Here is a 24,464-nt window from a genome sequence, read left to right on the forward strand (position 1 = left end):
TGGAGGTAATAAACCATTTCCCTCTCTTCAGAATCAAAGCCCTGCAAAATGCTGGTGTAAGACCCAGAACTAACGTGCCAAGCAAGGAGGAAACTTTGAGGATGTTGTTTTCACTTAACTGTTGCCATTGCTGCAAGTAGCAAAGCAGCTTTAAGGCAATCATGCCTTTTTAGAAAGATCTACACATGTAAGTGCTGTAGTAGATCTCTAAAACGTGGAAATCAGTAACAGGACGTCTAGAGGAACATAATGATTTTATCCAAGCTTAGGACTGAAAATTGTTTCCATCAATAAGTCACTATTTTTCATTACTCATACTTTTTGTAATGCAGATGAGATACTCAAAGAAGTTTAAAAAATTGTTATATTGTTATATCTGAAACACCCACCTACACAAGATCTTAAATGTCTTATAAAAATCCTGTTTTACAGAAAAATACAGGACAGAACTAAGACCTACAAGCTATTTTAGCAGCTGAATGTATTGCACATCATCTGCAGGGGACTTTTCACCTGGATGGATGTACAAAAAGCAAACGAAATGAGAACAAAATTATATACTGCAAAAAAGCAGGATGGTATTATGCTGTTTAGGATAGTACCTAGACAAAAGGGAATTAGGAAATATAAGAAGGATGACAGATGTCTGTATCACAGAATTGAAAGAAAAGTGACTTCTTTTTGTTCTGCTATCTGGTCTCTAGCAAGACAAGAGTGATGCACAAGGAAGCAAGAATAAAGGAAAAAGGCTAGAGTAAAACAGCCTTCAAAGAGGAATAAATGAAAAATGACAGGGCATCACAATCAAACTCCAGAGTCTGAGGATGTTATGACTTATTCACTATCTTAACAAAGTTCTCAGCCAGCCGGTAATGCAAAATAAAATTCATTCATTTAAATCATCCCAGGATAATTACTAAGTCATAGTAAATCAATTACATGTGACAATCATTCATACTCAAATTCTGATTTCTCACTTGCAACAGCTCCAGCACTCAAGTCAGTTTGTTTCCTTTCCTTCATTACTGATACTAAACAAATTAATTTAGCTCACAGAGCTAAACAGCAACTAAATTGCAATGCCAAATTCTAAGATCGATTTCTTCAAATTAAATTAGAAGTGCATATTTTAGAATTAAATGTTTTTCAAAAATTAAGATGTTTGAAAAACACTTTGTAATGGCAAAAAGGTGAAATGTTCAAATTCTAATATGATGGTAGGTGTAAAAAGAATAAAACAATCACATTTAAAACTGGTTATTATAATACTCTATTCTCTTATCCCAGACCTCAAGCTGTGCACAAACCTGATAATGTGTTACCATAACACCACTAAGAAGCAAAGCATCAAAAATATTTTAGAAGTATGATGAGTTTGCTCAGTTTTACTCTACCATCAAGGAGGCAGTCAAAGTGAAGGCACTGCAGGTATTCTCTCTCTCTCATGAAGCCATTCAGGGGTGTTGCCCAACCTTCTGCTAGCACTTGTACCCACTGCATATCCACCTTGGAGAGAAATGAAGAAATAGACTTAGAGCAGGTAAAAGTTGCTGCTTAATTACTGGCATCAGATATTAATCAGATCATGATTTCATGCTAAAATGCAGGACAGTACAAATGGAAGATTTCCCAGTATTATAGCTTTTAATCACAAATAATTCAAAGTTTCTACAAGTAAGGAAAAAATAACAACTTGCTTCTCACTGTCCATTTTTTTGGCTTTTTTCCAGTCCCCATACTGGATCAAATTTCCATGTGTTAAAAAAAAAAAACACATAACAACAAATTTTATTTGTAAATCTTGATAAAGTTCATCTTAACAAAATTAGAGAATCCCACTTGCTTTTATCTAACAAAACAAGACAAAGTTGATTTAAAAAAAAAAAAAAACAAACACATATTATTACAAAAAAAAAAAAAAAAATTAGAGGTGTAAACATTAAGAGGTCTAATCTTCAAACAAAAGAGAAATAATTATTTTTCATAAACTAGTGAGACAATCCAAAAGTAAAATTCTCTCTGGACTAGTACTTATTTTAGTATGAGGTATCAGTTTACACAGAATTTCCTTCCTTAGCACTCAGTCACACTATGACTTAGTGTGTGGTCTCCATTATTTCTGCATGTGCATTACTAAGACTTGGTCAAGTTTTGGACAAGGACAGGCATTGCTTGTGCAAGACTCTTTTGCAAAGGGCATGGCTAATTTTATTACACTGTTTAATTTATCATGAGGCAAGTACAAAACACAGTTTCTTCCCAAGCTTACGTTACATACTTGTTTGATATTTAGCAATCCAGTGGTTGGGGCTGGAGGGAGAAATTATTTGTTTTTCTAGATAGTGAGCAATTGAGAATGGGACACTACTGAAATTTAATAATGGTGACCGTAAGTATTTATTCCTCAACAATGTAATTAATAGTTTTACAGAGATATATGTGAAATCAGTAAAATGTGGTGAAAGGAAGTATCAATATTCATTACTAGTAGAAGACCAGGCAAATTTTAAAATTAGTTCAGTGCTTAGTATGTCACCCCTATCCTTCAAAGTCCACTCAAAATAGATGCTGAACTCTGAGCTTAGTCAGCTCCTGGATCAAATGCTTAGCTTTAAGTTCCAGTAATACTTTCAAAAAGCCAGTGAAAAAACTCATGCATTGTATCTTTGTTTAGGCTTAGCTCCTCAGAAAAATGAATGAGGTAGAACAGAAACACAGCCAGAAGCAGCTTCACCTAAGTGATCTGAGTTGGAAAAGAATTTAACCAAAATAAGAACAGGGTTGATCAAGTTGATCCATGCTTTCCCATACTCTCTCTTCTGGAAACTGGAAACACAGCACAGGTATATTCTAACCAGAAAAAAAAAAAAAAAAAGAAAAAAAAAAAAAGGCAATAAAATAGATCTGATCATCTCTTTGCAACTGTTTGAGTTTGGTATATATATTAAAAGTTACTGCTGTTCAGCTGAAGACTACTAACAGGAAGAATCAAGAAGCAGTAATTGATTTCCCCTGTGTTTCTAGGCAATTACAATTCACAATAAAATGGTTTCTGTAAGTAAACTAAAAATAAAAGTAAGCAATCCTTCTAGAAGTAATTTCTAATAGAAGACATTTCAGGCATTGTTTTGTCCATGGATCTGGGGGGAGCACGGGAGGAAATCACTGTAAATTTTTTCTCCAGGGTAGGGATAAACTAAGTAACATTATACCAGACATTATTCATGAAAGTATGAAGATCTGGTAAGTAAACAAAGAAACCACAGATGCTGTGCTTTTGCTCAAGGACAGAGGGAAAAAGTAGATCAAGGTGTATTCTGTAACCAGTACAGGTATTTCAACTACATCTACTTGCACTAAGAACAGACCAGACTATCCTTCAACGGCAGCAATAAGACACCTGAACACACAATACCTTATTTATTTCCAGGGTTAACAGAGATTCAGCATCAGTTTTGGCCAACTGTAGCTTGTTTTCTGGCACATAAAGCTCTTTCACCTCGTAAGAGGCATCCACTGGCACAATGTCCTGTATAAAAGGAATAAACAGAACTTAATATCTGCACAGAATGCCTCTAGGGCACTGAACACACACCAAGAAGTAAAATTCTAATATTGCACTACACAGTAGCAAGAGTTTATTAATTATGCAATTTTTACTCATCTAAAAGCCAGCGCTGTTCCAAGATTATGATATATTGCTAGTTACTCAAGGCAGCAGATTGGCTAAACATTCTGACAAGAGATGAAACATTCTGACAAGAGATTTTTTCCAAAGCCTTAAGTAACCCATATAATATTTACCTAGTAAATATTTAACTACTGAATTGAGTGAAGTTTTTATGACTTATTAATACCTAGATTATCTAGAGTAGACAGGCAGACTCTATGCTTTGACACATGCTGAAGTAGTAAAAAAAGATTTAGAAACTGACCATTTATGAATTTAAGCCATTCACTACACAAGATACATTAGAAATGGCAACATGAAGGTAAAATAAATAAAGCTCCTTCTCTACTGAAAATTAATACAGAAGTACAAAATAAATGTATTTCCTACAGCTAATAACATACCAGTATTTTCACCCATATACAAATTCTTAGATTGTTTAAATGTGATGTCATTGGTTCATACATATGCAATGAACCAAAATCTAGCTCTGTAACCAACATATCAATTTTTTATTTGAAAAAACAATTGAGTTGTATTCCATGTGTATTACACAAGGTATTCTCACTTCATAATGCTCAAGACTCAAGACCTTAAGCTTGTCAGAAGAGATCAACACAAAGATAAAACCATAATTAAGAGAGAAGGTCACCATGATAAAACTGTAAAGAGTCTCTTCCAACAAAGGGTGGTGTTATATGTCAAAACCCAGTCAAATAGTCCAGTGATGTCCAGTAGCAAAAAAATCAGTTAAAAGAGGCTGGCTGTTCTTTTTAAAACACATTTTTCACTGTTTGAGAAACATTTTAAAGAAATGCTTTACTTCTGGAGGAGAAAAGCTCACCCTTGGTGCAGAGCATATACAGACCCATAACAACAATAATTAAATTATCTTTACTTTTCCACTATATGCAGGCCAGAGTAAATGGGTATGCTTGTAGAAAACACAAAGCTCAGGAATTTTAGTGCATTTATCAGATCTTAGGCACTACCTCCACGGAAAGTAAAACAAAGACAAGTGAAAGATAAAATGACTATAGGAATAAGAAGATGCGATGAGTCTCACTGGCTGTTGCATAATTCATGTCCTCAAAGACACATCAAAAGAAGACAAATTAAACTAGGACTTAGAAACGGTGTTTTATAAGGAAGAGCTTGGTCCACTACATATCAGACATCATTTTGGAAGCAGATTTTATTGCATTGTAAGTTAGGCAAAATCAGCCTTTTGTTTTCTGTGCCTGAGCAGCAGCATTACAGCCCAGGAGAGCTGCAGCAGACTCCTGGCACAACAACAAGCCCAGAATCAAATTAAGGTATTGCCTCCTGTAAGCAACACTGTAATGATGGAGTGCACATTATATCATGCTGCTTCACAGATTTCCCTCTGGAGCCTGGCTCATTACCAGGCTAGGATGTCCTAATTTTACAAACCATCAATAGCTTAAAATAAACATGCCTATTAAAAAGATCTCTTCAAGTATTATTCTGGTTTTAGTGTCCCACTAACAGGTAAAACAAAGGTTTCACAATGCAGTTTCTGTCAACAACCTACTTCATTATACAAACGCAAACAGCTTGAAGACAGTTCTAGCAACTGAGTCTGACATTTAGAGAACTTGTAGGATTAGTAAACCTAGACTCCCTTGAACACATGAAAGTGGTACTTAAAACATCAACTTAGATTAAAAAAACCCAAAACAACAAAACAAGAAAACCCATAACAAAAGGAATCCAAGCATCTTTAAACTGCATGAATTTTAGGAATTAGGAAAATGCTAGGCTAGCAAGCCATCTAGTGACCATTCTAAGGTATCAGTTTTACTGAAAGCTTAATTCTACGAAAGGACAAGTTACAGAATACTCCTCAATATTTATTATTGCTCAACGCATTCATATAAAAAAGGCAAAATAATAAAAAAAATAAACTAGATGTGTTATGGAAATGTCCCTCCTCACACTGGGGTGGTGGGTTTTTTGCTGATGCTGATTGCCTCTAGAGACCATCTAGTCCAAAACTGGTCCCACTACAGCAGGCTGCTCAGGACCCTGGCCAATCAAGCATTTAATATCTCCAAGGAGAGAGCATCCACAAACGCTCAAAGCAACTTGTTCTAATAATTGACCATCTTTATAGCAAAAGGTTTCTTTCCCCTATGTCTAATTTTAATCTCCCATATTTCACGTCTGCGTGCTGCCCCTCATCCTACCCTTGTACAACTCTAAGACAAGTCTTCATCAGTCTTCCCTATACTCTCCCACCTGGATGACAGAAACTGCAACAAGAACTCCTTTAGCCTTCTCTTCTCCAGGCTGAACAACTCCACTTCCCCTCAGCCTCTCCTTGCACAGTGACATGCTCCAGCCTCTGACCATCTTGGTGACACTCTGCTCAGCCCACAGAAGCACATCAATGTCTGGTTTTTTTCTGGGTGAAGGAGAAGGGCACAAACCTGGACAAGGTATCCAGACAAGATCTTACAAATGCCATATAAAATTGCAAAATTGCTTCTCTTGAGCTCCTGGCTATGCTCTTATTATTTACAGTAGAACATGCAGGTAGTCGTCTCTGCAGCACAGGCACGTATTTTCATAATGCTGGCAAATGTTTTTTATAATGCTGAACAATTTATTTCATAGAGTTATAGAAACAAAGAATGGTTGGGGTTGACAGGGACCTTAAGGATCATCTAGTTCCATCCCCACTGCCATGGACAAGGACACCTTCCACTAGATCAGGATGCTCAAAGCCCCTTCCAACCTGGCCTTCCTCTAGGGATGGGGCAACCACAGCTTCTCTGGGAAACCTGTTCCAGTGTTTCACCAGGCTCACAGTAATGAATTTCTTCCTGATATCTAATCTAAACTACCTTCTGTCAGTCTAAAGCCTTGTCCTCTCCCCACATGTCCTCATAAAAAGTCCTTCATCAGCCTTCTTATAAGCCCTCCTGTTCAAACTACAGGAAATCTACAGAAATCTCTCAAGATATCACTGCATTAATACGGTCTAAAACCAAGGTGTGTTTGTGTAGCCTTGCCTTGATTTCACTGTCTCTCATTGGACTAAGCAACCACTAAGATATCTTGCCATTCATTATACTGTTATCGTCAAAGAAAAGGAAAAAAAGTGCTAGATGTGCCTTAAACAAAGCCGACTGGGCTAGGAGCCAGCAGTCAGCACTGTGTACCTACGCAGCCCTTCAGAGATCATTATCTTGGCACACGTGACACAGGTTGCTACAACTATGAATTGTTCTGAGCAGGAGGCACAGGGTCTCCACAGTCAGGAACTGCCACCTCTCATAGGTAGGACTCCTACACAGCTCTCCTATTTTCTTCCCAAAAAAAATATTCAGATGGGGATTTGGGCAAAAATCTGGTATTCTCTTATGGTTTTTTGCCCTGTCTTATCTTCTGAGCAACCCCTGAGGAAGCAATCATGCATGAGGAGTTTTCTTGAAAAATTCAGTACAAGAGACTAAATCTCTGCAGAGCTGTACTTACACAGAGGTTTAAAATAACTCATGCTGGCTACATGATGAGGTCTTTTGCTTGTATCACCTCCAACACTTGGTGGAGCTTTATCAAATAACTGTCTATACCCTAAATTTCCAGAACATCCATCTCACATAAAAAAGCATGAGTTATTGTCTGCAAGAGTATCTCAATTTAAAAAAAAAAAAAGTAGTTGGACACAACCCACTGACTAAAGATAAGAATGTAAGGAAACACATTTCTTCGACATGAGAATTAGCACATTCTGGAGGTATGGTTTCAAGAGGATAAAGCCATCTATTCACCGCCTTCACTTTTAGTGTTGAGTTTGGGGTTTTTTTGCCTTGTTTTGTTTTTCATGTGGGGTTTGTTGGGGGTGAGGTTTTTTTAGATTGGGTAATGAGCCAGATCCACTTATCATGCAACAGGAGAAGGCCCAGAGACTTCAAAAGGGATGGTGTAGATTGCAGGCATGAACAAGGAAAGCGATCTACCTTTTCAGAAGCTATGAACTGTAAACTCAACTCAGCCATGTCAAGATCAGCTTTCTGAGCTGGTCATTACACAAAAGGACCACTTTTACTAGCACAAGAAAAACAGTGGAAACAAGGGAAAGCAGACCCAAGCACAGCAGCCCCTACCTAAGTGAGATCAAATCACTGTGTAAGTGCACCCCAGTCTCTTCACATCTGCAGTATATATTAATTTGTACACTATAGAAACAATGTAAAAAATCGGACTCTTTAAAACTGGTTGCTAACATTTTTAAGTCAGCATTCACTGTTGGTTCTGTAACAACTGAGACAGCCTCCTCTGCCTTCCAGTTATTGATAAAAATTAGTTTTCCACTTGTTCAAATCTTATTTCACTTGGAGATCAATGCTGTGCAATGTTTGGGTTTAAAAAGAAAACACACAATAGGACAAGTTCAAAAGTTTGAATTGAAAGATGCATAAGCCTTTATGTATCAAAAACTGTCTTTGATTTTCCCAGCACTTACATTCAGATTGCAGGTACAAATACTTGGAAAAAAGTATTTAAGATATGTCTCCATTCCTGCTCACCCTTTCTTGCAGAAGTTCCACAACTTGTTGTATACAATCGTTCACATCACAGGAATCAGTTTTCAGCACAAGCTCTGGGGCTTCTGGTTTTTCATACTCAGAGTCAATCCCAGTAAAACCTACAGAACATAAAACAAAAATATTAGGTGAGTTCTTCCAAAAGATTACTTCATTTTAATGCTGTTCACTGACAGTTTTCTATATATAAATGAACACAACAGGCAAGAACATGGAGTTTTAGCTTCCTTAATACAGGAATTCTCAGGGAAATCAGCAGGTTTTTTCTTTATCAGACTCTTTGCTAATCATAGTATCTACAGCGTCAAATTTTGCATTCTGCAGTACATACATAGAGCTTTTTTGCTGGTTAAGCTATTCGATTTTTGATGTGAGTAAAGAAAAGAGCACTGGCGGAAGAAATGTGCACATCAACCCAGAGTTAGTCATGCAGCCACTTCTTCCATTATCAGCTGATTGTTGATCTTAAAAAAATAAATAAAATAGGAAAAAATAAATACGAACATCCAGTATATACGAAAATTTACATTCATACCACCAAGCTGTACTCTGAAGTAAGAAATTTCAACACCTTTTACACTAGTTTAGCTAATATACTCATCTCAAGATAGCTGCTAATGTAAGATTGATGACTGTGTTTATTATAACAGCTGTCACAGACTGTGACAGCTACCAGTGACACTTGTTCTGGCCTACTTAGTTTGCCATCTGCTTTGAAATTGTGGAGATTCTAAACACCCATGCATAAACAAGGAGGAAAAATCAAGCCTAAAGGCAAAGAGTATAAGCACTACAAGTCAGATCTGCATCAGGAATATCAGCTGGGCTTCACCAACTCAACATCGGCTTCCTCCACATGCTTCATCCTAATGCAAACATTAGAACTCCAGTTTACCACATTGGATTTAAGTACCCTCAAAATTAGTAGATTAATTCCTCATCTAAGAAAAATATCAATTACTGCAGTACCCCATGAGATAAAGAAAGGCTGGTACCTTTTCCAAAACCTGTATACTTTAGAAGGCTCTTATTACTGGAGGAGTAGGAACAGGAGGGAAAAAAAGTGTCTCATTACCATTTCCAAAGAAGAAGAAGATAAGAGTTGCCAATATTCCTTATGAACTGGCAAGTTTGTTTAATTTTCATCCTTCATATATCAGATAGGTCATAAGATATAGCCACTGCTATGCTCACTTGTATCTTGCTTGGGCACTGTTTACTTCACTACCACTTCTCCAGTAACACAATTCCATTATGGGGCTTGTAAAATTAACAAAATATTAGGGATGTTCACCAAATAGGCACAAATAAGGATTCTGTACAGAACTGTATCTTTGTATTGTGTCAGCTCAAGCTGTCGTGCTTTGATTTTGAACAAATCTTAGTTCCGCTTTATTTATTGCTGTTGTTCGCATGAAATGTTCTGTAGTACTAGACATATCAAGCAACCACTCAAATGGAATGTCTCAGATTTCTTGAATTTTATATCACTTCTAATTATAGTGAATTCAAACAGCATCTGCAAACTCCACCCCCAAAAGTGATTATTTAAAAAAAGGCTTTGCTACTAAATACAGAGCTATCTATCATTAGCCTCTGCAAACGATAATGTAACACAGAGCAAAGCAGCACTTGAAACAATATTTGCAATGAATGATTGCATAGCTAAGCTTTTTTTATTGCAGGTTATACTTAAATCTTGACCTGAGGCTGAGAATAGGAAATAACATCCATGGGCACTAGAATAGAACACAGATTTAAAAGTTAGTATCTTCAGAAGTGTTCTTAATGAACTTTACAGGTAGACAGTGGCCATGTTTTACTTTTTGGAATAAACTAGTAAGTTTTATTAATGCAGTTCTTAAAAGACTAGAAAGAATCAGGTTCTTTTTAACTGGTCAATGGACACACAAAGGAGACAGACTAATCCTCAATCTTTGCATGGTTTCTATTGCAACCTTTAATGTGCTCAAGGCTTTTTCTGTGTGTGGTTAGCCACTTTTACTCTTTTACTGTCCTACACACATAAATAGTCAGTTCCATGAGTTAGAAGTCAATTCCAGTTTTCTTCTCAGTCCTGTCCTGAATCCATGCTCTTTCTAAGGGTGATACACTCAGACTTGAGCACATCCACTTAGTGGAGTCAAATTACACCCATGTTTCACTTATACAGAAAGAATGTGATTACATCTAAGTTCACCTTTAATTTCTCCAGCCCTGGCTTTCTTATAGAGTCCTTTAACATCTCTCTGCTCACAGACATGCAATGGAGCATCCACAAATACTTCAAAAAAAGGCAAACTTGCCCCTTCATGAATTCGTCTGGCATTATTACGATCCTGAAAGAAAACAAAAGAAAAAATCCTAAAAGGTTGCCCCCACATATTTTTACTGACTTTTGCCTTTGAAGTTCATTTTAAAGAAGTTGACAGCAAAATAATAAGCTTTCAAAATTTGAAAAAATAAATGTGATTTTATTAACTGATGCCCTGCAAGCCATATCACTTTGGCTACAGTACATCACATGGTAAAAGCTGATAGGAGGATGTGAGATATTTCACATTAAACTTGATTTATAAGAAAGATCCACAATCAAACCCAGCCAATAGGACACAGGGGTTTTTTATATCTATACATATATGTCTGAGGAATTATATCTGCTTACAGATGTACAGCCAGCAGGAGGTGATACCTGCTGCTCTTGATAGAACCACCCATCTCTCCCGAGCACCAAGTTTTCCCTACATTCTTTAATATGACAAGACCTGTGTAGTCAAAATACTGTATTATTTGCATTATTTTATTTTATCGTATTATTTTTATGGCTTGCCAAGCATTGGAACAACATTGGTGACTTTCACTGAGAGAACAACAACAAAAAAAAGCCTTCCAAAATCAACTAAAATCTTCTCTTACTAAATGTTGTTTACTTTATTAGTTATTTTTCTCATATCTAGAGACTTCTGTTGTACTGCAGGGTTTGAGTTCCCCAAATTATTGCCTGAAGAAGTGTTTGCACCACTCTAACCAAAGAAATAACACATTCTCGTGCTGTGAAACACCCAAGCTTAAAGTCCTTGGGTCATTCTTCAAGATACTTGGGTGTTCATCCTTTTTGTCTCTCGCCACCAGGTTTTTATGCACAGATAAAAACAAGCTCCACACAACAATGTGAAAGTGGATTTACATTAATTTTCAGTATTATATAATGTCATGTTGTATACACAACATGAAATAAAGTAAAAAGAATCTACAGGCAATTAAAACACTTTTCCCTTAAGTTACTTGGTAAAAATAAAGCTCTCACCATTCATTCACTAAAGGAAAAATTGCTTTTAAAAGCACTTTACCTGAGTCTTTAGGTTAAGTACACATAGTCATCATATTTATAAAATACTGGAATCTACATGGATCAAACAAGATATTGCAATTTTAAGAGTCTTTCTTGGATCATCCTTTGAGCTTGTTTGTAATATTAGAGTAATAATTCTGTCCAATGGACTGAAGGAGAGTCTCAGTTATAGAACTAGTGTAAACATTTTATATTTAAAATTAATATTTCTGTTGTGAGTAATCACCTCCATAAAGCATAAATGTCACCAAAAAACCCCAAGTAAGTATTTGATTCTGGCTAAGTTCAGAAATGGATTTCTGTATCTAGGATTCTGAATGATACTTTGCAATTCGCATTTTCCCTACATTTCTTCTAGATGTTTTTACCACTTACCTGAGCATAAGGAGAGATGAAACTAGTAATGCACACCAAACCAGCATCAGCAAACAATTTAGCAACTTCAGCAATACGACGCACATTTTCTTCTCTATCTTCTGGTGTGAAACCCAGATTCTTATTAAGGCCTTGGCGAATATTGTCACCATCCAATGTGTAGCATGGAATACCATGGCATACTAAATACTCCTCCAGTGCCATGCTCACTGTAGTCTTCCCAGCACCAGACAGACCTAAAATATTCAATAATAATATAAATATATAAGCATAGGAACAAGTTAAGGCAAGTTGCAGTACATGTGTATTATGAAAATCCCAAAGTGACAGGCAGCAGCAGCAATGCGTTCTGGATAAGCCTACTTGGAATGTAAGCCAAGTGGCTTTTACACAGACAACAGGTAAAGAGAGAGTAAGGTAAAAGCTAAGTGTGCAGTTTGAAGCAGGTAAGAGCTTGGCCTTGAGCTCTGCTGCTGCTGCTGCTTATAGAGATTTCTTTCCCCAGTGCTGCTGGCAATTATTACTAGCTGAGCAAACTTCATTCAGAAACCAAACACAGTTAAGATGTTGTACTTATATGAGAAGGGGAAGACCTCATATTGAGGTGAATTTCGCTCAACAAAAGAAATGGGATCAGGCCAAACTTGCACACTGTTCTCACTCCTTGCAGAATAACAGCACTGAATTAGACACCTCTGACTCACTCAAGAGACACACAGCAGTGATGCTCCACTGACTTGCATGTGTCAGCAACAAGAAAAAAAAACTGTACCATCAAACTCTGGTCTAATTTAGAATCTTTGGCAACAAACCTATGCTGGCCCTAAAATGTCCACTGTTCACTTTCATTTGGAAATTTATTTAAATAATTTTTCCAGACAGTATTTCAATTTATCCGGAGCACATGCTTCTGCTTATACCAAGAAGTCAATTCATAAATGGAACACAAACTCAGATCTTCGTAAGATGACATTTACTGTTTGAGTGAAGTCGGGGAAAAAAAAGGGTAATGATAGCATTAAAAAAGTAGCACTACCGGATGAAGAAAAATGTTTTTATTAGCAGTGATTAAAATTTATTCTAACTTTCAGAGAATGGAAAAAAGCAAAAAAATAAATCACACAAAACAGCAGCTTAGTGTCACTTCCAAGACATCTATGGCAAAGGATAATAAACATGCTTAGAAGTGTGTCCGAAAAAAACATGAAGTGCAAAGGAAACCTTGATAGTTGGGGTGTAACTTCAAGAAAATGAGTCATTGCATTGCTTCCTCTGCTGACCATTAGCCAACTCAGTCTGTTAATCTCATCTTCCCCACACTCATGGGTTTTTTCCCCTTTTTCTCCCTTTTGTATGTGTTGGGGGCTGTGGTAAATTCACTGATGTTTTCTCAAGTTGAATCAGCTCAGTGTTGATCTGGGCTAGAGGTACAATGTGTGCAAGGCAAGAGAAGGAACACAAGGCAGGAAACAGAACAGTCTTCTTTTGGCAGCAATTAAGTACACCCCCATCACAGAAAATAGGCATGACAGTCCAAAAGAAGATTTCAGCAAATTCACCATTTACTTCTCATGGATGCAGTCTTTGACTTGCCATTTTTGTCTCCACATTTAGCTTGCTATTCACTCACTCTATCTTTTCACACATCATTTGGTCGCCAACACATAGCAAATTGCAAAAGTTAAGGTTATACATTAATGAATTTAAAAACATTCTTCAAGCTAACAAGTCTTTAAAGTAAGTTACACTCTAAAAATTACATATTATTTTACCCATGAAAACAGTTTTTCCGTATTTTCACTAAATCCTTCAGTTTTCTTTATTAGGACCCTCTGACTCAACATTCATTAAATTAGAGCTCTCAAATAAAGGTTACCTTGAAAAATGGAAAGTGATCCCTGAAAGATCTTTCTGTACACTCTCACTCCATGAGTGCTGACAAAGTGAGATAATCTTGGAGTGTACCAATATTTCAGCTTTTATTCTAATACCTATCAGAATTTTGAAACTCATGTTTGCACAGTTTTAGAATGGTTAATATTGCTTACTTCAATGCCTACAGTCCTTTTCACATTACTGCTCAAACATCTTCAATAACCTAGCTTCCCACACACATTCTTGATATCTTACCACCACCCTCCTTCCTGAAAAAAAAGGAAATTGGGCATTAAGATTTCATTTGTCTAAAAAGAACGTTGACTGGAAAATGTTGCCACGCAGATAACTGAGAAAACATTTTTATCATGACCTTTTTCAAAATTAGATTAATGAATTACCAGAATAAACAGAAAGGCAACCCACCAGATAATTCAAGCTTTGAGAGAGAGGCTGGAGCTGTGTGATGGAAACAGGGAGAAAAAGGGCTCCATTTTTTTCCCAAAGAAATACATGTCAGCAAGCCACTGTATCAAATCTGCTTGGCATGGCCCTCAGTAGTTTGTTATCAACAACGGCTTTACATTTCACACACGTTTACTAACACTAGTAGAAATCAGTTTTACTTACTGTAAATGCAGTAAGTTTCTCTAATACTCTGTGAGGGTCTTTTATGTCGCAATACAGCAGTGTTCTAAGTGGTTTACAAGCCAATTAAATGATATATGTTGCTTTTTTCTTAATTACCAGTATTAACTAAAAAAAAGAACTTTACAGGAAATATTTTAAAGCTTCCAAAAACTTTGAAAGACAGAACAAAAAATTCCCTCACTGCTACGAAACAAAATATGTATTCCACAATGTTTTTACCCCTTCTATTTACAAAAAAACCCACACAGAGCTGACTTCAGAAATAATTGCCAGTATGCATCGCCTAAACATGCAGTTGCTGTCCAATGGCACAGGTTTATGTTGAAATGTTATTTCAAACCAAGGAGACAAGAACAATCCAAAGAGAAGAGGCATTTACAGAAAAGATCCAGAAGTACAGACTCTTAAAAAAAAAAAATGAAGTTGCAAATATGCAAATAGACAGAATTGATTAAAACAAAAAGATAGAAAGAAAAAAAAAAAGCAACATGCACAAAGAAAACCAGAATTAAGTAGCAGATAGTACCAAAAAACAACCATCCCAGAGCACTGAACAAAATACATTTTCAGGTTACTATTTGTCCCAAAGCAATTTCTTGCTAGTCTATCTAAAAATAGTAATAAAGTTGCATCACAGTCTTAGATTTCACAAACATTCAACTTTGCATGCAAAAAAAGAGCTACAGCTAAGTAGCTTTTCAAAGGAGTAACTAAAACAAAAGGACCCTCAGAAATCCATGGCTGTACCTGTTAACCAGACTGTGCATCCACGAAAACCACTTCTTGTTCCAACCACTTGGCCCCTCTTATTCCTGCTGACATGATGAGCTTGGTAGGTAACATTGGTTGCCCTTTGCATTCCCTGTAAAGGAAGAAGTTGATTAAGTCTTTGATAAAGGGTGAGTTGGCAAAGTAAACAAACTCATCCACAGGCACAAAGAAATACTTGGAGGCAGAAAAATGGAAGTAAAACCAACACTCACTCCATCAGCTCCAGCATGGATCAAAGGAGGCACAGGAAATTAGAATAGTCATCCATAGACAATCACACCCCTTGCGCTACTTCAGTGAAGCTTGGGAGTGGCAGGTTAATCAACTACTGCTTTCAAATAAAACTTGCTTAAGAAAAATCAACTATTAAAAAGACAAATTAACTGCTAGAGCTGCTTGACCTGACTTCTATTCAAGTAATTTTAAGGATCTGCTTGGTAGAGTACCATGGGATAAAGACCTGAATGGAACTGGGACCCAAGAAAACGGGTTAATGTTCAAGGACTACCTCCTACCGGCCCAGGAGGGATGCATTTCAACAAAGAGGAAGTCAGACAAAAACAGCCAGGAAACCTTCATGGATGAACAAGAAACTCCCAGACAAACTCAAATGCAAAAAGGAATCCTACAGAGGGTGAAGACTTGGGAAAATGTGGGCTCTCTCTGGATAGAAAAGGGAGATGTGGTTTCCTGAGACACAGAGACGGCTGAGGCAGTAAATGACTTGTTCTGCCTCAATCTTCACTAACAAGTGCTCCAGTCACACCACCCTAGTCATGAAAGGCACAAATGGAGGGACTGAGAGAACCATTGCCAAGGTAGGAGAGGATTACGTTTGAGGCCGTCTATGGAGCCTGAAGGCAGATGGATGGTCTCATCCATGCGACCTGATGAGATGCATCTGCAGCTCCTGAGCAAACTGGTGGACGATGTGGCTACGCTACAATCCATTGTATTTGAGAAGTCACAGCAGTCTGGTCATGTTGGAAAAGGAGGAACACAAGCCCATTTTTAAAAAGGAAAGTGAGGAAGACTGGGCAACTACAAATCCACCAGTCTCACTTCTCTACCCACCAAGATCATGGAGCAGAAGCTCCTGGAAACTATGTTAAGACACACAAAATAAGGAGATGATTTGTGACAGCCAGCTTGGCTTCACTAAGGGCAAATCATGTCTGTCAAATTTGGTGGCACTGGCTCTTTGGCTCATTTTTAACTACTAAGAGGCCTTTTCATTGCAAACTATTCACATCTCTTCCACATTTCAGTTAAGCAAGCATCTTTACATAGGGTATCATTAGTCTCTAGACAAGAGATAGTTATAGATGCTAAATGTTTAAAGAAAGTTTTATTTCAAGGAACTTTTAAGAGCATTTATTTTAAAAAGATAGGGGTTTTTTCATATAATTTTAATTAAAATAAAGCTGGTAACCAAGTTTCTTAAAACTATTCATCATAATAACCTGCCCTGCAAATATATTCAGTAAGATGGCCCTGCTGTCAAACAGATTTCACAATCTAAAGTGAGAGAGCCCACAGGAAGATCAGCCTTGGCATCATCTCAGACTTTAATGGTATCTGGCTATATGAATTTTGTTTGTGAAAGATCAAGACCTCAGATTGTCAGACCATGCATGAACAATCAAACAAAAAACAAGACTTCAAAAAAGGAGGAGAGGGGGGTAGAGGATGAGAGGGATTAGTGGTATCTGTAATGCTGCTTTGGCTTTCCTTGCTTGCAAACACATTGCATTATCTTCTCTTTCATCATTGTATCAGTGTCAGTTGAAAAAGAAAACATGCAGTATGTTTAATATAAAAGGAAGTAGGGACTGTATTCCTTTACGGAGTGCTAGCAGAGACCTGTTCATAGTTTCAGAGAGAGGCACCACAAAGTAGAATTAACAAAAATATGGTATCTACTTGTAGCTTCAAGGACTGCTGCTACAACATTCTACTATTCAAAGGTTTATCTACAACTTATTTGGAAATCATGAAGTTGTGTGATTGTGTGTCCCCACTCCTATACATGGCTGAGCTCATAGTTAATACAAACAGAATCTCAAGGTAAGAACCTATGTTCAGGTTTTAAATACAATAACTCTGTAATTAAGTGGTGATAATCCAGCAACTAAAATTAGATGAACACTGACTAGCAAACCAGAAGAAACCACAACCTACAAGTAGGTTATAACCATACACAATGAAGTTATCCTTGCTGATCATGTACCTTCAAATAATTTATGTCCTAAAACAAAGCTAGTTTGTGAACAAAGTCATTGCAATACAGCTGACTAAAATCAAAAGTCAAAAAATCAAAATCTTTCTTTTTATAGTTGGAACAGTTATGCACTACATAAAATTGGAGATCTGAGTGGGCAAATGCATAAACTGTGGAATTAAAACCAATAAAAATAATTGAAGTGCTTCAATTAAAAGATATATATAGTGCATAATGAATGTACACAGCCATTCAAACTAACACAGTAATAGCTACATTCTCTCTCTTTAATTGCAGTTGTACTGTATTGTACCAGGCACTGGATAAACAGCAGTCTCAAAGCACAAATCCCATGCCACAGTCTCAGTAAGCTCTCTTACACTGAGACATAAACCCATACGTGCCTTGCTTTTGATCCCTGGCAATGAGTCTATTACCAGACTCATACACTGGAGATCAAATATCTCATTCAAAGAGACCTCTTCCAGTCCATATTCCATAAGTTACATCAGTTTCCTCTCTTTTCCAGAACTATGAAAGCACTAATGAAACTATTCAGGGTATTACACTAGGTGTACAAAACACATGAAACCCTGAGGAAGCAGGCAGGAGGGATTCTTGAAATGATGAAAAAGGTGCAACTTTAATGAAGGGAAAAAAAAAAAAAAAAAAAAAAAAAGTATTAATACCTACTTAGCAGAGATGAGAAATCACAGCAAGGAGAAGGCCTTGCTAGAGGACAAGGCACACGTGTGCAGTGGAGCAGCCAGCAGAGCAGAGGGACAATAATCCACCTGTACTTCAGAAGCAGGCACCTAAGACTAAAGGTTAAAGTGCCCAAAGAGTCTGCATGCACTCAAAAACACACCTGCCGGTCACCAGCTGCCCCACCTTCTGTATCTGTGTGCAGGCACACAAACAAGGCAGCTCAGTACTAATCCTGGCCAAAGCAGTACCCAAATCCCCCTTATCTTCCGATAGAAAACCAATTTTATAGAGGTGCTCTAAAAAGTTAATAATTTAGCAAGTCATTCTTCGTTGCTGGGGGGGGGGGGGGGGGGGGGGGGAAGTTCCCTAATTAGTCCACTTTCCTATTAAATCATTTGCTTCCATATGATTCGCCCACACCACTGACCATAAATAGGCAAAGAAGCTGAACATTGTGTTTTCAACAAACCAGATTTTAAATTACTCTCCCTGACATACACACATACTACAAATATTGATATGGCACACAAAAATACTCACTGGCACATATTGTTTGTGCTCTTAAATTATTTAGCCAGTCTTCAAATTCTTGTACATAAAATTTGATAACTATCAACTAATGAATTTAAATGACCAACCAAAATGATACCAGTATGAGAACAGTCATTTCCTTTTACACTGTATCAAAGCATCGCTCACCTTGGAGATGTATATTAACAATGTTAAATGAAATGAAACATACAGAAACACAGAATAGAAAAACTCAATGTGATGAGCAAGTACTCTTTGAAAAAGCTATTTTAAAATTCTAAGCCTAATTAAATTCACTATAATAGTCACTGCCGAAAGGACACGCTACATTTTTGTAAAGGAGCTAATAAAAAAAAAAAGCATTAATCACCAAGGTTTTTCTGCTTTTTTAAACAGCCATTGGATATTTCCACTCTGACATCCCCCACAAAAATATGTCTCCCACCCTGCAACACACTGTTTCTGCATTATGTAGACAAACACTTCATCTTAATATCTTCCCACCTTCACCGTGTTAAACAGAAATAGTGCTTCAGTCCATTGTGCTTCATTATAGTGGTAACGTCTGGTGAGGATGCTGACATATCCCTCCTTGCTTCTCCCCTACTATGCTGGTTTGTTCCTCACATGAATTCAAAATTGCTCAAACAGCCAAACATCTTGGTATTGAAGTAAAAAAAAGAAGTACTAAGGAAATCCTTTCACAGATGTGCACTGGAGAGCTGCAACAATAAAGAAGGAAGGATAACGCTAACATTTACTTTTTCTGACATGAAGATAAATTTTAGCTTCACAGGTAGTTGACTAAGTAAATGTATGACTACAGACGCCTTGGAAACTCAGGAACAAAAGAAAGAAAGATGATGGGGGTCAAAAGGAAAGACTAACTCTGTCAACTTTTTCTATGTATAGACTTCCTGAGATGACAAATGATTTTTTCTTATTTTTCTTGATGTTTTGCCCAGTTACATCTATATTTTTTTTAATTGCTAAAGACAAATCGGACTATCAGTGCCAAACACCTTTGATGCAAGAACACAGACAGGCATCCAGATGACAAAACGCAAACCCAAGTCGCAATGCCAAGAGCAAAAGACAGCCAAAAGAAGAGATTATTGCTTAATTGCTTTGTGGTTAGCAGACAGATGGCATAAGCTAAATTTATTCTTCATTACTTCCAAGCAACAATGAAATGCTGTACTTCTATGATCAATATCAAATTTTAAGTTTTCACGAAGTAAGACATCTGGGGAAGGAAGTAAATCTTTCCATGCAAAGCTGAGACTCCCCAAGTTGCAGCACCAACTTTAGACAGCTTGAAGCTGGAAGTATCAGAAAACAGACATGGTTTCCTTATAAACCACATACACTGAAGAAAATGTGACTAATTCCATATTCTTCTGCTTTAAGGTGACAGTGTTGGCTCCCCAAGCTAAGAACTCCCATAAGCTAACACAAGCAGCCTCCTCTCTGAAGTGCAGTCTTACTTTTAATGCTTTTCTCATTTCCCAGTCATAACAGAAGTTCTTTAGGTCATTTGTTAACGTCCTCACCATGTGCCTCTTATAAAGCAGGGATTCCCTGATAACAACACCTTTTTACGGCATATATTACTCAGCACTGATAACCAAATAGTAGTTTTCTTTTTTTCCCCTGCGAAGTGTTCTGCTCAATATCCAAACAGCAACTCAAGCACATGGAACAATAGAAACACAAGCAAGGAAAACAGACATGGTTCCAACACAAAAATTCAGCTACCACAGAGGTTATACCTACATATTTATATGAGATTTCAGGACCAAAAGATCTGCCAGGAATACCTTCTGTTAGTTACTTTCTCAAGTTCTGGTATGAAAAATCTGTGCTTTGATTCAGACAACTGTGCTTGGGAAGGAAGGGCAAGCTCAGAAATGATATCTGAGCAATAATATCTTTTAGTATTTTAAAAACTTAACAATTCCCCAATCCATATTCTGCCATAGCCTATAGCATTACATTTTCTCCTAGCTACAACAAGAATCCTTACTTGATCCTTACAACAGCCCACCAGAAGGCAGTTTGCCACCGTGATAACAATATGATAAGTCACTTAAACACCTCTCATAAAGCATCACCCGAGATGCCAAATGCATGCTCTCCTTCCACTGACACAGACTAGCTCCCCTTTGCCAGGTGCTCTAAAGCTGGGGCAATTTGAAAGATCACAGCAGCAGCAATCACCCAGAGTCTTCTCCTGTACTGTGCATACAAGAAATTCAGTGCTAAAGATATTATTAAGGAGCGGGTCTTTGCTTGCCACCTGCTGCAGTACCAGCATGACCAAAGGCAGAGACAGCTCATTGACCAGTGCTGAAGGGGATTCACTGACCTGCATCAGAGGGGATGGATGAAAAAATGAAGCCAGAATTACCCTACTGAACATGCTCTCAGAAACAAGAATTGGAGCACGTTCTCATTTGGAGTCACCTGCACAGTGACACAACAGCTTAGTTGTGTTAGGAATCCAAGCACTTTAACGAAAGTGTTCCATACATCTCCCTATCAAGCCATGCCTTCCACACTTAATGGCAATGTCTGTGGCTATGTTGTGCTCTGTAAATGGGGAGTAACTGCTTGCTGTGCTCAGAGGTGGGCTTGGTAAGGGCATTTCCACAGGCAGAAGTGTATTTTGAATAGCGCTGGAAGCACAGAGAAATTCTGAAAGAGGCTCTGCCTGTTCTCCTAGGGGCTGCCAGTTCCATCAGGGTAAGTCTCTTTTGACTTCGCTCTCAGCTGAATAGATGCAGAGCCAGAAGTGCCAGAACATTTGCCTGTGGAGCATGTGAATCAGCAGCATTTTTGTTCCCGGTGAAGCTTATTGGTTTATAAAGAGCATTTCAGTTGAGGACTTCTGAAGAAAAAGAGAGAAGTGGAAGACTTCCTCTGCTTGCCACGTAGCATAGAGGGGGTTGCCGACCTCAGCTGAACTCAGCAAACACTTAATGTCTGTTGAGGAATTTCCCCGGTTTGGTCAAATCTATCTCGTCTTTGCTTAAGGAAATGATACAGAGTAACTTTTGCATACACTTTGTTAACCCCACACAGACATCGTCTATTTCACTTTCTTCTAAACATCCGATTTTGCTTCTTCCTAGTGGAAATTGAAAGAATGTAAGTTGCCGATTACTCCCTTATGTAAACAAGTTTGAGCTTGTCCACAGTGGAAGAGGCTCGGACAGGCACATCTACTGAACAGCACCATAGCAACTTCCCCATTTTTCAAGCAACAGCTGCTTTTATCAGGAAAGCTGTGGCCTGCACTACTCGCAGCAAGACTTCAAAGATTGATTTACACTCTTACATTCATATCAGGTGTTTTCTGCATCTTATGTCTTGCCTATTTCAACTCAGCATTGATTGAAAGAAATCGCGCTTTCTTTTTAATTTCTTTTCACTTGTCTGGCACCACCAAAGGTATCAAATGTTCTCAAAGGCCTGCAATGTCTCTTCTAAATAGCTGCATTTTGGGCTTTGCTGTAAACCGATCTTCCCCCATCTTTATGAATAAGAATGAAGGCTTTGGTTAGATTTTTTTAAGCCCTGTCTCGACAGTTTTCCACATAACACCCGCCATACAAAGAACCCCAGTCTTTGGCCATCCCAGTTTTATGAATGGCCACATTGTACGTCGCATTCCTAAGTCTTCCTTCTTCCAAAACGCTGGAAGCCGAGGGCTCACGGCGGAAGAGGCAGGGATGAAACCTACAGACGCCGGGTCCTCTGCGGAGGGGCTTCCTGCCCTTGCCCACAGCCCCGCGGGGCTCCCCGGCCGCGCTGCCCTCGGGGCCCCGGCGCTGCCGCTCCGTGACCTGCCTCGCACCGCCGCGCCCCCGCCCCGCATCCCTCCCGGCCCGGGCGGGGAGCGGCGGACGGAGCCCCCGGTCCCGGCTCCCGCTGCCGCCCACTGCCACATCACCGCGGCGCTCGGCCGCTTCTTCCTCCCCGCTCCCCTGCCCTTGCACGCCCACTTGCCCACCGCCCGCCCGCTCACCCAGCTCGGCACCCTGTTGCTCAGCTTGACTTTCTTGCACTGGCTCTCGGGCAGCTCCATGGCCACGGGGGCAGAGAGAAGAGGAGGCAGGGGAGGAGGACGCGCCTTCCCGACTGATGCTCGGCGCGGATGAAGCCGCTGCCGCCGAGGAACCGTGCCGTGCGCGCACTCCCGCGACTCGGCCAAAGGTGGTGCAGGGAGGAGCCGCGGCCCGGCGGCCGGAGGGAGGGAGGGAGGGACGGAGGGAGGGAAGAGGGAAGGAGGGAGACGGCAGCGGGGAGACGGAGCCACGGCGGCCCCGCCACGCGCCTGCGCCGCGCCGTGACGTGCGCGGGGAGGGGTGGCCGCCACTTCCGCCGCCGCCGCCCGTGCTCCTGCTCCGCGGGTGTTCGTGTCCCTGTCCTTATCCCTGCCCTTGTTCCTATCCCTATTCCTGTCCATGTGTGTGCCCCTGCCCCTGTCCGTGTCCCTGCTAGCCCCCGTGGCCCGGCCCTCGCCCACGAACGCAGCTCGCTTCATTCAAGGGGACGTAGTCCTAAGCTGTGATGAAAGGAAATAGCCTGAAGCTGCGCCAGGGCAGGTGTAGGTTGGACGTTAGGAGGAATTTCTTTACAGAAATGCAGTCACGGTCCCTGGAGGTGTTTAAGGAAACCCTGGGTGTGGCACTTGGTACCAGGGTGTGGTTGACAAGGTGGTGTTCGGTCACAGGTTGGACTCGATGATCCCAGAGGTCTTTCCCAGCCTCCTTGATGGTGTGCTTCTCACTCGCTCTGCACTACAGCGTTCCGCTCGGCCGGCATAGTGGAGACGTTCTCTCTTGAGTGTGTCCTCCCCACCTCTTTCACTTAATGCACAGAGGAGAGGCTGCTACGCCCCTTGGGAAAAGCTCGGGACGGGGAATGTGTGAAGTGGCTGTCGCATTATTCCGTGACAAAAATTTCTCCAACAAACAAAGCTCATCCCACGCTGCGCTCTAGGAAATGTCTCTTACTGTGAATTTAGAGGCAGAAGTTCTTAGGTTCTTATTTCTAGGACGGAACTGCTTTAGCAGTTGGGTGCTAATCTTGGTGGAGACGATGACATGCTAACAGGAGTGGCATTTACTGTATAAATATAAATCCATTTACAATAGTTCAAGAAAGGAAGTACTTTAGCACTTCAGTGTTATGGGTGGAAATGGTGCTGTAATCACAGGAGTTGCATTTACTGTAAAAACATTAGGCTATTCAAAGTCCGGAGCATGTTTGTTCACTGACAGTTTAAACAGGAAATAAAAAGGCTCTCTTTGTGGATCAATGTTTACTCCTCCTATATCAGAAATACATCCCTCCAAGGAAAAGAAGGTGTTGGCTTAAAAGCAGATATTAATATTCTGATTAAAATCCTTATGCAAAGTAGATAATGTCTCTGAAATCAAGAAAAATAGTTAGAAATGCTCCCAGCCAATTTGAAGTTCTAATGGAATTAATACAAAGTAACTAAGAAATTAAAAAATTGCAGTTATTTATTGAGACTTGACTTGAATGTTATACCACATGTTGCCCTGCAAGTAACTGTAACCATCTGTTCAACAGATGTTCCTTGGCTGTATTCTGATCATGACAAAGAATGACAGAGCCATGGCAAAATCTCCCATGCAATGCTCTCCCAGGCATGGAAAGAGAGACAGCACACTGCTGTGGAGCAGTGACTTGAGAGCTTCC

General features: G+C 39.2%; 1 protein-coding gene across 1 annotated transcript in view; it reads right to left on the minus strand.

Moving 5' to 3' along the window:
- The window catches only part of PAPSS1 (3'-phosphoadenosine 5'-phosphosulfate synthase 1), a 39,130-nt gene extending 16,062 nt beyond the window's left edge, over nucleotides 1-23,068 (minus strand). Inside the window, exons 1-7 of the mRNA XM_040064835.2 lie at nucleotides 22,762-23,068; nucleotides 15,248-15,362; nucleotides 11,975-12,210; nucleotides 10,448-10,586; nucleotides 8,230-8,348; nucleotides 3,416-3,529; nucleotides 1,395-1,506 (exon numbers count right to left, since the gene is read on the minus strand). Coding sequence (XP_039920769.1) covers nucleotides 1,395-1,506; nucleotides 3,416-3,529; nucleotides 8,230-8,348; nucleotides 10,448-10,586; nucleotides 11,975-12,210; nucleotides 15,248-15,362; nucleotides 22,762-22,821 — 895 coding nt within the window. The 5' untranslated portion in view covers nucleotides 22,822-23,068. The remainder of the gene's footprint in view (nucleotides 1-1,394; nucleotides 1,507-3,415; nucleotides 3,530-8,229; nucleotides 8,349-10,447; nucleotides 10,587-11,974; nucleotides 12,211-15,247; nucleotides 15,363-22,761) is intronic.
- Between the last annotated feature and the right edge of the window lie 1,396 nt (nucleotides 23,069-24,464).

This window comes from Hirundo rustica, chromosome 5, assembly GCF_015227805.2.
Source record: "Hirundo rustica isolate bHirRus1 chromosome 5, bHirRus1.pri.v3, whole genome shotgun sequence".
NCBI lineage: Eukaryota > Metazoa > Chordata > Aves > Passeriformes > Hirundinidae > Hirundo > Hirundo rustica.